General features: G+C 45.7%; 7 protein-coding genes across 7 annotated transcripts; 3 read left to right on the top strand and 4 right to left on the bottom strand.

The window, feature by feature from the left end:
* Nucleotides 1-632: 632 nt before the first annotated feature.
* On the bottom strand, nt 633-4,007 carry CANTADRAFT_47625 (DNA-dependent ATPase; the record flags this gene model as incomplete). Its single annotated transcript, XM_020209479.1, has 2 exons — nt 633-3,224; nt 3,393-4,007. 2 exons carry the CDS (start codon nt 4,005-4,007, stop codon nt 633-635), a joined length of 3,207 nt encoding a protein of 1,068 aa, XP_020065695.1.
* Nucleotides 4,008-5,126: 1,119 nt separating this feature from the next.
* CANTADRAFT_25061 (putative ATP-dependent RNA helicase) lies at nt 5,127-7,859 on the bottom strand. Its single transcript, XM_020207309.1, has one exon. It carries the CDS (start codon nt 7,472-7,474, stop codon nt 5,498-5,500), a length of 1,977 nt encoding a protein of 658 aa, XP_020065694.1. The 5' UTR covers nt 7,475-7,859; the 3' UTR covers nt 5,127-5,497.
* On the top strand, nt 7,619-7,891 carry CANTADRAFT_47741 (mitochondrial 37S ribosomal protein uS19m; the record flags this gene model as incomplete). The annotated part of the gene is made up of 1 exon (XM_020209498.1): nt 7,619-7,891. The coding sequence occupies one exon, from the start codon at nt 7,619-7,621 to the stop codon at nt 7,889-7,891; it is 273 nt and encodes a 90-aa protein (XP_020065693.1).
* A 495-nt stretch (nt 7,892-8,386) lies between these two features.
* On the bottom strand, nt 8,387-9,691 carry PTC6 (type 2C protein phosphatase; the record flags this gene model as incomplete). The annotated part of the gene is made up of 1 exon (XM_020211460.1): nt 8,387-9,691. The coding sequence occupies one exon, from the start codon at nt 9,689-9,691 to the stop codon at nt 8,387-8,389; it is 1,305 nt and encodes a 434-aa protein (XP_020065692.1).
* A 293-nt stretch (nt 9,692-9,984) lies between these two features.
* CANTADRAFT_152991 (uncharacterized protein) lies at nt 9,985-10,682 on the top strand. The gene has a single exon (XM_020206341.1). The coding sequence runs from the start codon at nt 10,278-10,280 to the stop codon at nt 10,647-10,649; it is 372 nt and encodes a 123-aa protein (XP_020065691.1). The 5' UTR covers nt 9,985-10,277; the 3' UTR covers nt 10,650-10,682.
* Nucleotides 10,434-13,141, bottom strand: CANTADRAFT_61307 (LMBR1 domain-containing protein). Its single transcript, XM_020210828.1, has one exon. The coding sequence runs from the start codon at nt 12,704-12,706 to the stop codon at nt 10,715-10,717; it is 1,992 nt and encodes a 663-aa protein (XP_020065690.1). The 5' UTR covers nt 12,707-13,141; the 3' UTR covers nt 10,434-10,714.
* A 637-nt stretch (nt 13,142-13,778) lies between these two features.
* On the top strand, nt 13,779-15,830 carry CANTADRAFT_48347 (uncharacterized protein; the record flags this gene model as incomplete). The annotated part of the gene is made up of 2 exons (XM_020209569.1): nt 13,779-14,520; nt 14,824-15,830. The coding sequence occupies 2 exons, from the start codon at nt 13,779-13,781 to the stop codon at nt 15,828-15,830; spliced, it is 1,749 nt and encodes a 582-aa protein (XP_020065689.1).
* Between the last annotated feature and the right edge of the window lie 33 nt (nt 15,831-15,863).

Raw genomic sequence — 15,863 nt, 5'->3', positions numbered from 1 at the left:
GGCGCAATGCGTGCACCCTGTGTCGTACTGTGGAGGGGGACACTTGGGCACCCACTGGCGCGCCTTCGATAGCAGCCTTAATGACGGGGTGAGCATGGCGGTGGCGACGAGTACCAGGTATGATTGATGATTTCGATATCGGTGGCTAGCGCGGTACGCGACATGCGACATCGCCCACTGCATGGTGGATGCACAGTCCCGTCGCACGGTCGCTGGCGGTCAATGCAGCTGTCGTACCTCGAGGTGCTGTCTTGGCCCCGTCCCCAACGCAACCACACAGACACATTGCCTGAAAATACTATCTAGGTAGTACCACCTCAGCATATTTTTCTTCATTTACGTATTTTCTGATAGCCGTGTATTATTTGAGAGACAATAGACTACGTGGTTTACTGCAGGTTAATTATCGCCCGCGCACGTCCAGGCTTCTGATCTTGCCCTTTTCACGAATCGCAGCACGGCTGATAGCATGCATGACACAAAGCACCTTTAGATTGACTACTCTAATTGATGCAAGTTGGTGGCTGCCGACATTTGTACGCCAATCGTGAACGAACTCCTGAACCAGCATGTATTTCCGCAGCACATGCCTATGCATGTTGCAGCTATCGGGTATTCTGTCACTACAGACCCTATTCTCTGAACTCCTGCTTCAACTCCCACCCCTTCTTCTCCGCTCGCCAATCACACGTTTCTCTCAACATCGACCTCATCAATACAGTATCACTTTCCTTGGTCATTTTCACGCCCACATTCCTCAATATGTCGTTAGATGTGCTGAAGTGGTTGGGCTGCAGGTGAAGAAACTTGATTAGTTTGTCCATTAGCTCCTTTTTATCGGGACCCTCTCCTGCCTTTGGCTTTTCCTTGGTGAAGATACTTTCCTTTACCCCCTTCTTCTGCTTCAACGAGTCAAGAATAGAACTAGAGGCAAGCGTCCCCGGTGAGCTGGAACGTCCCTTTTTCGCTCCGTTTTTGGCCCCAAACTTACCAGCAAAACCAAATTTTCCTGTCCAGGTGGGAGTTCCAATCTGGTTCTTTCTGGTAAGTTTTCGCGACTCTCGGAGGGCCTTGGCAGCTTCATTGGCAACCTTATTCGCTTCTTTTTCCACCAATGATAGTTCCTGATTGCCTGAATCAATTATATCATCGTGTTTCAATGTGCTATGAACACCTCCCTTGGCGAATATGCCCTCCATGAGTCGGTTATCATCCTTGCTCTCGGATCCCTCGTCTTCTCTATCTCCTTCAAATTTGTCTAGCTTCGACACTCCCATTATATTGGCAACCTGGTAGAAGTCATCGTCATTCTTGTGGGCCGGCTTGATCAACTTGGTGGATCTCCGCGCGGTAGACCCTCCACCTATAGTCTTTTCTGTGCCATTGAACATGTCTCCTGTCTCTGTGCCTTCTTCATTTTGGTCACCCAAGGTGAACAAATCATGCAAGTCATTGACCTTGAAAAAACGTCTTTGCTTAGGGTCCTTCAAAATCTTATTCGTCAAAAAGGTCTTAAAGATTTGACGATGGTAGATTTTTTCCTCGATAGACCCTGTGGTCATTAATCTGTAGATGGTTATATCCTTCTTTTGGCCCAATCTCCAGGCTCTTTCCCTGGCCTGGATATCGGTCGACGGATTCCAATCAGGATCAAATATGATAACTCTGTCTGCTCCCGTCAAGTTAACACCAAGCCCTCCGACTTTGGTGGTTAGAAGAAATACATCAATCGAAGGGGTCTCATTGAAGCTGTCCACCAACGTCTGACGCCTCGAAATTGGGGTCGAGCCATCCATTCTGAGATAAGAAAAGTACTCCTTGTCGTCCAATTCGTTTGGCTTCTCTTCGCCATCCAAATTGATTACCTTCAAATTGGCAACAAACTTTTCCAAAATGTCCAACATTTGTCTAGTTTGACAGAACAATAATGTTTTATGTTTCTGACTCTGCCACAATTGTAATAAATCCTTCAACACTTGCATCTTGCCTGATTTAACCGGATCGCCGTAATTATAGTTAGCCTTGTGTAGCAAAGCTTCTCTGTGAACCAAATCTGGATGGTTGCAAATTTTTCTGAGGATATCTACTCCCATGAGCACATTTCTTTTACCTCTGAGAATGGAGTCGAGATCTTCGCTACTCAAAAACTTCTCATATAAGTCCTGCTGGATTTTTGTCAACTTGACGAACAAAACCATTTCATTCTTCTTTGGAAGGTCCTTTGCCACATCGCTCTTTAACCTTCTTAAAAGGTATGGTGAAATCAAATCACGCAATACTACCGCACATTTGTAGCCCGTCTGGATTTGGATATTTGAAGCGTTAGAGTATCCGCCCATATTAATCGGAATAGAAAACTGTTGTTGGAAAACGGGCAAGGTTCCTAGTCTTCCAGGAAATATAAAGTCGAATAAGGACCACAACTCGATAAGATTGTTTTGAATGGGCGTTCCTGAGAGGATGACTCTGTTGTACGATTTTATTTGTTTGCAGGTCAATGAAATATCCAGATCAGGATTTCTTATTTTATGCCCCTCATCTAGAACCACATAACCCCATTCGTTGGGAAGAATGTACTTGGAGTATATTCTTAATCCAACATATGTTGTGATTAGAACATGCCCTTTTTGAATGACACGATCTACTATCTCTTTAGCATTAATTTGACTTTGAACCCCAGCCAAAGAACTCTTGGACGATTTTGGGTCATGGGTTTCCAAGTATTCTTCAAGCTTCTCTTCCGAGGCTTTGTTCCCCATTCCAGAACCAATGCTATGCAATATGACACAACGCAAAGGAGGCCACCACCGATGAAACTCATTTACCCACTGATTCAAGACAGTGGCCGGTACCACGACCAATACAGGCTTATCAAGCAAGCCCGAATAATGTAAACCTGCGATGAACGATATGATTTGGATGGTTTTACCCAACCCCATTTCATCTCCAATAATGCCTCCTGTTTTCTGGGAATAGAGCTCCCACAACCACTGAACACATGTTTTCTGGTAGTCGAATAATGATGGGTATATGTCTCCCGGGAGTTTGAATTTATCGTTAAGAACTGCATCGGGAATCGCAGGATGTGGCTTTTGCCATTCAGGACGGTCGTCCTGTTGATCCTGAGCCCTTAGACCTGACCTTTTGGATGTCCAACTCTTGAGTCTTGTGAGGTACACCAACTCGTCGCCATCATCGATGTTTCGAGTATCTGTTTTGGCTGACTTCAATTGGGACGGTTTTACTTTCTGGGAGTCGCTGCCAAACGACAATTCCAAGCCTTCATCGTCTGAGTTATCGTCCGAATTTTCTGGAGAAATCACTGGCTCGTTGTCGCTGCCAGAATAGGCTTCGTCGTCTGAAGCATGATAGTCATGGTCTGAGGTGATGACGTCCGCATCGCTGGGGACATCGTGGGGCTCGTCCTTTACACTAGGCTCCACGGGAGCAGAATCAAGTTTTCGCCTCTTAGCGTGGCTGGGTGGCTCGAAGCCAGGAGCCCTCAATTCTTGATGGTTCTTGACCTCCTCAGCCTCGTGGCCATCGCCGTAGTCTTGCTTGAAGGTGTTCTCGTTTCCGAAAGCAGTGATCTTACCAGTCCTGATCAAGAAATCCTTCTCGGACTCTCCCGCAAGCCTCTCGTTTGTGGGAGCTTTGATGCCTCCGTTGCTTTTGGCGTCTTCGAGCTGTTTCTTGTTCTCGCTGAGTCTTGCGGTGATGTCGTTCACATCCGCCTGGCGTTGGGCCAACTCGTTCTCTTCAAACCACTTGATCTCGTCACGGATCTGCTTGCGCTGGCTGAGCTTGGTTCGAGGACTGTTCAACCGATCCGAGAGGATTCGGATTCTTTTGAGGGTGGAGTTCAAGTCTTTGGTTGCCTTTTCCAACCGTTTCTGATCGAGCTCCGAGTCTTTGGCTAGCAACGCCTGGTTAGCCTGTGCGGTAATGGTGGACTCGAGGTCCGTCTGGTCCACCAACTGGACTCCTAGGGACTCTAGTTCCGACATGGTGGTGGAGCAATGGAGTGAAGGCAATCTGGGATGAGATGGATTGAGCGCGCCACAGAAGATTAGATCGCGTGGGGAAAAGCCTGGCAGAAGCAGGAGTGCCAGTTATCCGCCGTCGGTCCACCAAAATTCACGTTTGGCTGGGTGTTTGATAGTGAAAAGAGTTGATGTTTTCTGCAGTTTATACTAGAAGTGTTTAAATTGACTTGATCTGTAGCATTTCGTTGTGCTCGTTTTGCACTTTAAGTTGGATAACCGTGAGAAAGCCAGCTGGAGAAATGTGAAGTAGAGACGGGAAGAGAGGCTTGGAATGACTATTTACCATAAGGATGACTGCTAGTGTCCAGGAGTATATTTGTTTCCGTAATTTGGGAAGAATCTCGCCGAGGATTGCCCCATACTGCAATTAGACAGATATAGACTTACCAAACTGAAAATAATTAGTATTGTTACTATATGGTGGATGATTCGGAGAGTACTAATGGGTACTTGCTTTGGGGAAAGTGCTACCGGTTGCTGCCGTTATGAGATGTAACTTTACAATGGTACAGTTGCGTTTTTGCAGCCAGTCAAGAATTGGATATGATCGCTATAAAGCATCAGAGTAGGAATTCAACTGAAGAAAGGCTCCTAATATAGCTTGAGTATCTGGTTTGATTTTCTCTTGGATTCTGGCGTGGTAGTTGTAACTATCTGAATCTTTTTGTCAGATTCTACTAAAAATCAACCTAATAGGCAAGTTTTTGTCCTTAAAATTACACATATTTATGTAGGTAAAAATATTTAAGTGCGCTAGAGATGAATCTTTATCTTTAGATTTCACGAAATAGTACCTTCGACCTTCACAGTGGTGGTTTTGGTAGTCTTCATAGAAAACAAAGAGAGGGCTCCTGATTCACTCTCGGTGTTTGGATTGCCATTATCACATAATAGCTATTATTCTTGAGTTGCACATGTATAGAAGTTGAAGACCTGTGGAAATTCAAGGGTTTTTAATTTTCTTCAGTATTTTCCAAAAAAATTGAATTTCACAATTCTTGCACTTTTTAACTGGATAATTTTCTAAATTTTTGATAAATTGTACATAAAAATACATTCTCTTACAAAGACATATAAAGGCCCCAATTAAGTGACAGTCGATGCATTCCTCTTCTAACGCTAGAATTTATGTTCGCTTTGGTTAAATAACCACAGTCTGCTACGAGCAGCCTTATTACCAGGAAAGTGACATAATTTCAGTAAACTTAACTTCTTAAGGAATTGCAAGCCGAGTCAACCTACATAGCACTCAGTTATCAAACCTTAAAACTCATTGACTCCCGGATCCTTCGCTCCAAATCAAAAAAAATATCTCAGCAAAAACTATGATCTAGAGTTCAAAGACAGGAAGCTCGAAGCAATAAAGTTACAAGTTAGAGCCTCGGTGAACTACCTACAGTTGATAACGTTTTCGTATAATTATGCTAAAATACAGAATGACCCCCAGGTGGCTATTCGCTTGGCTTTGCATCGGCTCTATTGAAAACCTCCTTTTCCAATTCTCCTAAGCAATCCCTATATATATCTTCGTCATTCTCAGTAACAATCTGCTTGATATCCATCTCCAAGTCTTCTATTTTCTTTTCTCCTCTACCAACATCCTTCATAAATGTTCTGAACCATTTGCTTTCACCTTTACCCACACAGAAGTTGTAAGCGTTACCAGCCTGGTTGGCTCTCGCAGTACGACCAACTCTATGGACATACTCTCTTGACGAGTTTGGCAAGTCGTAGTTGATGATATCGGTGATGCTGAGAATATCGATACCTCTGGCAATCAAGTCGGTGGCCACCAAAACATTCACTTTTTGGGTGCTGAACTGCTTGAGGATCTTGGCTCTGACCGAGGTCTTGTTGTTTGTGGAATTGATGTATGCTACTTCGAAGTCCCTGTTAGGATATATCTTGGTCAACAATAATTGAAGCAATTTCGACAATCTCAAGGAAGCTTCGTTTGATTTGGTGAAGATCAACACATTCGACAACTTGCCGTAGTTGATCAAAAACTTGGCCAAAATTAATGGTTTCAAAGATGCCTTAGCAACACCGAATTGGATCTTGTATTCATTCAATTGGGCAGGGACATTGAAAATCTCGTTCACCAACTGCTTGCGGTCGTTGATAATCACCAATCTGGGTTGTTGGAATTTCAAGGCCGATAATTTACCGGAATCAGTGGTTAATGTGGCAGAAAATATCAACTTTTTAGGGGCAATTTTCCATTCCTTCGATATGTCCTTGGTTTCTTCGAGCTTGGAGATCACCACCTTCGCCCAACCCTGGAAAGACTGGTTCAACAACCTGTCTGCTTCATCAATCACCAAGTACTTGAGCGATTTTAAGCTGATGGTCCCATCCAAGAGGTGTTCGACCAATCTACCGGGGGTAGAAATGATGATGTCTGGCTCGTTGGCAGTCAACTTGGATCCCTCCTCCCTGATGGAAATATCGTTCTTCAAGCTGGTGATCAGAAGATTGGTACCTTTGCTGAGACTGGCCAAAGTGGCTCTGACTTGGTTAATCAATGGTTTTGTGGGCACCAAAATAATGGCTCTCACTCTGGGAACAATTCTGGTGCTCAAATCCTCTATGATGGGGATCAGGTATGCTAAAGTCTTACCTGAACCTGTACTGGCATTGACCAACAAATCTCCTTGCAAGTCAGGCTTGATACGGTTCTGGCTGATATCGTTGAGAAGCAAGGACAACACTTCGATCTGGACTGAAAAGGCTTCCTTGAAGTTCAAGCTCTCGAGGTTCTTGGCCATGAACGGCGATAATGCAAATTCACTGAATGGCTTGGTGTTGGTAGTGGACGAGTAGATTGGCTCTGTCAACCAGTCTAGATTCTTGAGATGGGTGGTGGTCGAGCTCAACCGCTTGTCTCTGGGCAATTCTGGCTGTGGCAAGGGCTTGAGATCTTGGGTGGGCTCCTGTGGCTCTTCGTCGGACGAGTCCAGATCGTTTTCTGTGGGTTTCTGAACCGATTTGTGAAATTTCAGGAAGATCGACAGATGTTTCGAGACTTCTGGATTTTCTGTCGAATCTTCGTCCATTTCAGCCAGTTCTTGGCTTGCTTCCGCAACAACTTCGTCCATGGCGGTGTCCTGGTCTTGGCTGGGATCGGCATCTGCCATTTCTGTGTCCTCATCGGGGGTGGCTTCGCTGGATTCGCTCGAGTCACTCGAGTCTGATGATTCTGAGTCGCTGGAGGAGCTGCTGGAAGAGGAATTGCTGCTCGAAGACTGCTCACTGTCGCTATCACTGTCACTGTCACTGTCATCTTGGTTATCATTTTCTGGTTTCTCTGACTCGCTTTCGCTTTCGCTGTCACTGTCGGTGCTCTCGCGTCGTCTCTTCAACACGACCTTGGCCCTTGGCTGGGCCGTGCCCGTGCCCTGATTGGGATCAAACCGTGCCCCGAACATCACTGGTGGGCTTTCTCACTCATCTCATCACAGCTTTCTAAATCGTCCTCGCGTCACGTGCTGGGCTAGTGTCCAAAAATTTCACTGCGACCAACTCCAGTGGCCATATCACTTCCAGGCGAAGACGAGCTCCAAGCATCCAGCATGAGACCAGCTATATCACTCCTCAGAAGATCCGTGTGGAAGGGCCCCCACGTGGTGCCTTTGCCCATTGCTGACGCTATCAAGAACGGCACACCCATAAGAACCAACGCCAGAAGTTGCACCATCTTACCACAGTTTGTGGGCTTGCAATTCCAAATACACAACGGAAAGGAATACGTGGAGGTCGAGATCACCGACGACATGGTGGGAACCAAATTGGGGGAGTATGCTTTGACCAGAAAGAAGTTTATCTATAAGCACACCAAGAACTAGTGTGGAGTGAGCTATGGAATGAAGGTTATCTATAAGCACACCTACGACAAGTGTGGAGTGTGCTATGGAAACTAGTTTCTTCAATAGTTTCTTCAAGCACCACGAGAGCATGGAAAGGTAGGCAAATGTCTACGACTTGTATATATTAATTTATAGTCTAATAGAGGCTGGACAGTGAGGTGCTGGTAAGCAGCATGTAGAGGATTCTCGAGATTCCAGCATCGTTGGGACCAGTACATCCTGGTTGTCAATGCAAGGATTCGTTGTACCCGCACTTACGCCCTTCTGCATTTCAGCTGGGTCTTCATCAAGCGTTAAAAAAAGCCTTCAGTCGTATTAATATTGTCAAACCTGATGGTTAATCAGGAGTGAAAATATCTTCTATTGTGGTGCTTATGCTCCATTCTGTAATATTTGTACCACCGATTCCGTCCCTTCTTTTGTAACTGTAATATCCATCGACCAGCGGTAGTTGATATTCTCGTATGGTGTACACTAGCCCCTCAGTTTCCGAGGATTATAGTCGTCCATTCTAGTCTGTCTTAATTCACCAGTTCTATCATTTACTGGCCACTTCCCCCACCCGTTCAATCTGATTACCAAGCATGTTGCGTTGTCGTCTCCTCCAACATATTCAACAAACTTGATCACTTCCTCGGCACATGCCTGTGGCGTGGCCGCAGGTCCACCCTTCATGTTGTAGTGGGAAGTAACGATGTCGGCTACCTCTTGGTCGGTGATCACGTTGGTAACCCCGTCACTGATGAGCACCAAAAAGGCCTCATCACCGCCCAAACCACCCACGGTGTAATTCTTGATTTCTTCTGGGGTCAATTTCTTGCTGATGGTATTGTGGTCACCGATAATAAACTGGATCACGTCTGGCTCCGAAGTCACGCCCATTTGCTTGAAGCCGACGTCTCCAAAGGCCCTGGTGTTGGCTAAGGAAATAAACCGCTCCTCACCAAACGAGTCGGTCATGAAGAAGTTGGCGGCGTACTTGCGCAACCGAGAGGCCTCCATGGGGTTCGATGGGTGGTGGGACTGCGTCAAGCAGTGGGCATCACCGTTTTTGTCCACCACAAGTGCCCTAGTGTCTCCCACTTGGGTGAGAGTGAGCCTGGAGATGGTGTTGCGGTTGAAGTAGTAGTCGGTGTGCAAGTGGTCTGGCTCCGAGTACACGGTTTCTATCAATGCCAGGGTGCAGGTGGAGCCGGACTTGTTGTCTTCCTGCTCGAAGAAATCATAGTCGGTTTTGAGGTACACCATGGGGAGCCTGACGTGCAAGTCGTCTGGGGGAAGCGCTATGTTGGCGAGCTTGACGCTGTTGTTGAGCTTCTTCATCACCTTGAAGTTGTCCTTGCGATGCTTGTACCATCTCTTCCAGTACCCGCCAATCGTCTTCCAGTACTTGGTGATGAGCTCGTTCTTGTGCTTGTCCTTGGCGTCCTCCACGAACGGCAACCCGTCTTCGATCTTTTGGGCAAGATTGTCTGCCAAAAACGTGGAGCACTGACTGCCGCCATGGCCGTCAAACACCGTGAAGTTGAACACTGGACGCTGAGACGAAAGCTCCAACACGTGGGCGCTGTACTTGTCCTCGTTGTAGAGACGATTGACCCTGGAGGTGAAGTGCCCAAAGTGGGAGGGGCTCTTGAGAAGTGGCACTCTGAGCCGAGCAGGTTTGTTGGTAGAGGGCGACTTATCAATGGCTGTAAATGTGATGGAAGACGAGATGCTTCTGGCAAGGACTCGCTGGGGAACAGTCGCCGGACGGACGAGCGAACGTGCTAGGACCATGGTGGCTGGCGACGGAAGCAATGGGGTGATTGGTGGTGGTGATACCGATGGTGAAGTTGTGAATTGCGGAGGAGAGGCCGCGAAGAGTCCACGGCACCGTCAGCAGGGCCAAGCGAGCGCTAGAGGGGTAGGGGGGTATACCACCGAGAGTCCCGGGAGCGCGGGGGGAGCGCGGGGGGAACTGAGGAAGCGAGGTGGTAGCGCGGTATGGCCACGAGGTGAAATGGGCTAGCTTTCTTCTCGAATTTGGCTAGCTTGCGTAGACAATGAAGACGCAAGTTCGCTCGTAGCAGAAGACCAAGGGCAGAGAGCTGGAATAGTACTGGAAGGTGTGTAAATTTTGGGGAAGGAAGGCTCGTTATTTGGTGATTTCTGGGCCTCCGAGCTGAATTTCAATTTTGGGGGTACAAATCTTTTTTTTGGTATTTTGGTATATTCTCCATCGTTTGACCTATCTGTACTGTTTTATGATGCTCGACATGATTATCTGTCTTCTTTTCAGTATCTCTCTCTTCTTCAGTGTTTTTTTTGTTGGTTTTCTCAATGTTAACCTCCCGAAGATGAATTCAGATGAGCTATAAACAGAATGCATTTGAATTGTAGTTCTCCCAATGGGAGATTAATAATACATTCCCGAAGGGCCCGCTATCGTGGAACTACTAGTTTTCGTAGCCCAGAATTCTTGGAAATGTGCTTTCGCAACAATTTTTTGATTTTGGGAATTGGGTTCATTGCAGCCAATAATCAAATGAAAAAATCACCACTTCAGTGTTCGCTACGTAATTTCAATTATTTAAACACAATTTTCGGTGTGAAGAGCTTCTTTCTAGGATTTTGCAACTCTACACTTTTTCTGAATCCCTTGGATATTTGGATATTTGGATCAACTCCCTTACGTGTATACTTGGAAGTAATAGGTTTGACTTCAACGATTTGTGTTTGGCCATGTTCGACCTGATTATATTCACAGATCCTTACTCTATTCAAGGATCGATTATATTCACCGTTATCTAAAACTATCTCCTACAAAACTAAGTTCTCGTTTGCATCGTCGTCGTAGTTGAAGTCATTGATAGACTCCACCTCGACTTCATCTCTGTAATTTGACGAGAACCGCCCGGTAACAGAGTTCTTGATACTGTCCCAGGCGCCGCCTATTCTTCCAAACACAGAAGCAGATTCCACTTCATTCTGAATGTTATTAACGTCATCGTAGTATGGTGCATCGATTCTGGTATTGGCAGCCAACGACTCATTGAATGCTCTTCTGTTATTATTGTATTGCTCGTTGGCCGCGTTGGCAAGGTTGAATGGTCTCAAATCGGAATCCACTCTACCAGTCTGCTGTCTCTTTGTCATTTCTCTATTGATAATACGTTTTGCTTCCACGATCACCAAATCCTTTCTCTTGTTTTGAAGGTTCTCAACGTCTTCTTCTTGATCATCGTCGTCAAACGAAGCCCAGGAGCCATAGAAATCCGAGGTCAATCCAAGTCTCTTTTTTACTCTGTCGTAAACATTGAAAGTGGTGAGAACCACAGGAATCAAAACAAACCTTGGAAGCCAATTATTCAACAAATTGAACAATCCTGTCAAGTGAATTGATTGACCATACCACTCTTCAAAAATTGAATCTCTTGAAATAAACAAAGTGATGAAATTGTAGGATAAAGGTATGGTCAATCTGGCAATATAGGTTGTGTAGAAACTGGCTGACACAGGGTCTGATTGGAACGGAACCAAATGGTACATGTTAAAAATCTTCAAATGGGTCAACGAATTCAAGGATGCAAAAAGCATGTACGAGAAACTGACTGATGAGATAATAAGTTGCAATATTTTGTACTTGTGAATGCCCATTGTGAATACAATTACGTTCATCAAGGATAGCTTGGTCGAATGGAAGAACTCAGACTCAATTATGATAAAGGAGCCAATGAAAAGGATAACAGAAGCGATTCTGCTGCCTATTGGTCTCATATAGTAATAATATATGAAGTTGAGCTTGGGCAGAAGAAGGACCCGGTAGTTGTTGAGACGAAATCTAAGTTGATTTCTTTCCTCCAAAGTGGGGTTGGTTCTGGCGTTCAAGATGTCCTCAAGTCTGGTGACCTTCACTAACAAGGTTTCGAATTCTGATTCGTAAGCCACAAATTTGTAGAGGTTCAGGTTGAACAACAGGGTCAATTTAGTCATGTAGTGCTCGTTCAACTGGTCCCTCGAAATAGTGTTGGAGTCATCGTGCAAGTATTGTCTCTCCATGGATTCCCTCATTTCGCCAGGGATTTTATTGTATAGCTGAAGAATCCAGTCCCTGTATTGAAGATCTTGTGAGGAGCCAGTAGTAAAGTTTTTTGTCAAAACAATCACCTTCAATACGTCCTCCTTGAAGTCGATGCGCACGTCTTCCAAGGAGTCTACCAATTTGGGGACTTTCATGTATAGCGAGTTCAAGTGATTCACAATATTACCTTCGACCCATTTCACTCTGGGAATATTGACCATCCCGTGGGCCATCAACCACAACGCCAAGATCAACGCGTATATGTGGGAAAGGGCGATGATCATCAACTTCAAATGGCCAAACGTGAGGCCCACCTCGAGTATTAAATACACCAAGCACATCAAGGATACTGCAAGAATAGCCAACTGGAACTTGAGGTTCTTTTTGAACGCGTCCTTTAACTTACTGGATGACTTGAAGTAGCCAGAACGGTAGTACTCCTGGAGAACTGGCAATATCAACCATGTGAGGAGGAATGTCACCCAGTAGTTGGATTTCCAGAGGAACAAGATCACGTTCGCTGGCACATCGAACCAAGTGGTGGTATCGGTGGCATTGTGCGATATGTAGTCGATTGGAAGAAGGAATATGATGGAAATGGGGATGAACACCGCTAGCGTGAGTGGAAGCAGGAGATAGGGAGGGTACTTGAAGAGGTTGATGTGGAACTGGGTGAATAGCAACGATATCACCAAGGAGAAGAGGTACGCGAGCGTGAGGGGGATCCACATGGCGAGACGAATTGTGGCACTTCAACAAGGGAGTAGATTTGGACTGGTGGCGATGGAATATGTGCCAGCTGGTAGTTATTTGTGTAACTGTTCTAGGTGACCTGAGAAGGGAATCGCAACGGGACAAAGGGAGGCCCGGACTGGTGGATGGCGCGGATGTCTGTGAGCCACGAAAGGTGGATGTGAGGTAGAACTGAAGGGAGGGCTGCTGTTGTAGATGACGGAGTTCTGGCGGATCAGTGAGGCGCAACATGGATAGAACATCACGTGACCATCATCAAGGTCAAGGTGACAACCGGGGAACAACGCCGGGTGGTGGGTACAAGGTGAGAAGGAGTGGGTCAAGGGCTACGCTACTCAAAGAGTGTTCAAGATGTTTCGTTCTGCTGTGGAAAGGTTGTCCCATGAAAATTCACGGGCCCCAGATCTGGCTTTAAAGAAGGAAACAAAATTATCTTATTGTAGAGAAAGATGTTATTGTTAATGACGGCAGTTGCGAATAAACTGGGCCAACTATCCTGTGCATTTGTACAAAATGGGGTAATTAGGACGGAAAACAGAAAATTACATAATCATTACATAATCAAAATAGCCTAGTTCAGGAATTCCTTTCCAAGCACCACCGTATGATCCCTGTACCCAGTTGAAGAATGGATCGCAAGTCGCTTCAGCTCACTTATTTTCAACTTAATCGGGTACATCCACGAACAGCACCTGGGCTACTGCCATTATCAATGCCCTACATAATCGTTATTTGGGCGATTGGAAGTAGTGTTCCAGCCAAAAAATGCCAGTATACTGAAATCTAATTTAATAATAGGAAGATAGGCATTAAAATATTCTAATTTTCAAAGCCCCAACCATCGACTACAGCACTAGCTCGTTGTTGACTATTCGCTAATGATCTTCCCACCATTATCCAAATTCCCCTCCACGCCAAGATTCCTCCATCTCCTCAGGCAGGGTGAGGCACGTGATTAGCCGAGCTATGCGGGTTACAACCTGTCGGAGTTTCCCTTCCCAGGACTCCAGCTCCTTCACCATGTCTGAACCCAACCAGAACGATACCCCCATGAAAGACCCAGAAAGCCCACAACGCAAAAAATCGGTGGGTTTTGCGCCTCCTCCCGAAGAACTCCAGTCTCATCACCAAGATTTGGCCGAGATCCAACACGAACGGGCCAAATCTCACCCTTTCCACAAGATCCCTCCTGAATTGGCGTACTTGGAGAAGAAAGGACAAGGCTTGGGGCCCAAGGCCATCATCACGCCTGAGGTTAAGCGTAACCATGCAACCTACAAGATCTCGGAGTTGGGAGACTTGAGAAACACATCAATCAAGGACATCTCTGTCCAGAACAAGGAGACGGAGTTGAACTTCAATTACCCCAAGATCGACTTGTTTCTCCCTCCTTACAAGCTCTTGGTCGACACCAAGTTTGCGTCGCTCCAATCGTTCGACTTGGCCAAGATCAACAAGTACTTGCTTAATTTGAGCAACACCAAGTTGGGGTTGGGATTCGAGTTCTCGGGGCTCGTCATCAGGATTGGAAGCGGAATCAAGGACTTTGCAGTGGGAGACATCGTGGTGGGGATAGTGGATCCTCTCTCTCGCAAGGGCTCATTGAGTACCAGTATTTTGGTCACTCCTGGCAAGGATTCGTTGTTGAAGATCACCCCAGAGGAATTGGAGCTCTTGGACAAGATTGACATTGGCTTGCACCTCGGTGAAGACCGTGGAGCCGAAGCCTCCAAGAAGTTCGCAATCGAAGAAGACGACACTAATGAATCGATAAATATCGAAACTATCGAAAGTGATGGTGCCACCACATTGGAGAACAACAGTGAGGATACCAAGACCGACAATTCTACTGTTCCAGAGGAAGAGGCGCCAACAGATGGTGCAGAGACCGAGAAGGGGAAAGTCTCAGAGCCTCAAGAGGAAAGTAACTCGAAGGACTTTAAAGAGGAAAACGTCCTCAAATCGTCAGATTCGGACGAAAGCATTCCAATTGACTCCAAGTTCAATGAGATCAAGATTGACGAGCTCGAGGATACTGCGGCCAAGAAGACAGCCCCAGGGGAAGCACCCAAATCTGCAGCCCAAATCAGACAAGCACTTCAGATGAAGAGCAGCAACTATACCAAGCAGCCCGAACTTACTCCATTGGCCAAGGTTTCAGCTTTCCCGGCATTGTACTGCAGAGCCAAGCTGGTTCTCAGTCATTTAATTATTCACAACAATAAAGCCAACGTACTCATCAATGGTGCCGATACTAACCTCGGGTTAACATTGGTGCAGCTTTTGGCCTCTAAAGTATACAATTTGGACCAACTCAATTTGATCTTAATTATCAGAGAGAGCAGCGTTGAATCCATGAGGTCGTTCGTGAATTTATTCTCCAAAGGAGAATTCTATGACCCTTCGAGAATCGTTAAGATAACCTTGGTCACCCATGATATGGCTAATGAGGATCTCACGTTGCCAGGTAAAAAAGCACCAACCACCTACAAGAAACTCGACTTTTTTGCATCCCAGGTTATTGAGGGATTGTTCAAGACCCAATACTATGACGACGATAAGTTGATTGGCTTGGACAATATTAACGACTACAAGCTTGATCTTTTTGTGGATATTGTGGGAAACAAGAAGTACTTTCAACACACTGTCAAGTTTGACACTCTTGATGCCATCAAGTTACCTATCCACGACCACACCAGCAATACCCTCGACGAGTTATTTAACGGGAAGGTCAAGGAACCATTCATTCTCAAGTTATTAAAACCCAAAAAGACAGGTTCCAGCTTCGTCTCATGCTGCAGATTTACGGTATCGCAACCAACTTATAAGATTGAGAAATTACTTGAATCCAACGAGCCAACTTTCTGGGGTAGCAAGTGGTCCAACGGGATTCTTAACACCATGACATATTATAATTACTTCGAGGAGATTGACTTCAGGATCTCCGATAAGTGGTTGAGGGAGGGGTTAGACTTGTTTTTGGAGGGAAGATTGAAGTTCCAGATAAACCACTTCATTGACTGGCGGAACGACTTCAAGAAGTACATCAAGGACTTGTGGGTAGATGACGGCAAGATCCTCTTCAAGGTAGAGGACTTTTAGTAGGCCTACATATACGAAAAATCCACCTCCCTG

The sequence above is a fragment of the Suhomyces tanzawaensis genome (assembly GCF_001661415.1).
Source record: "Suhomyces tanzawaensis NRRL Y-17324 unplaced genomic scaffold CANTAscaffold_2, whole genome shotgun sequence".
NCBI classification, from domain to species: domain Eukaryota; kingdom Fungi; phylum Ascomycota; class Pichiomycetes; order Serinales; family Debaryomycetaceae; genus Suhomyces; species Suhomyces tanzawaensis.
The sequence above is the reverse complement of the archived record's forward strand: the minus strand, read 5'-3'. Positions and strand labels throughout refer to the sequence as shown.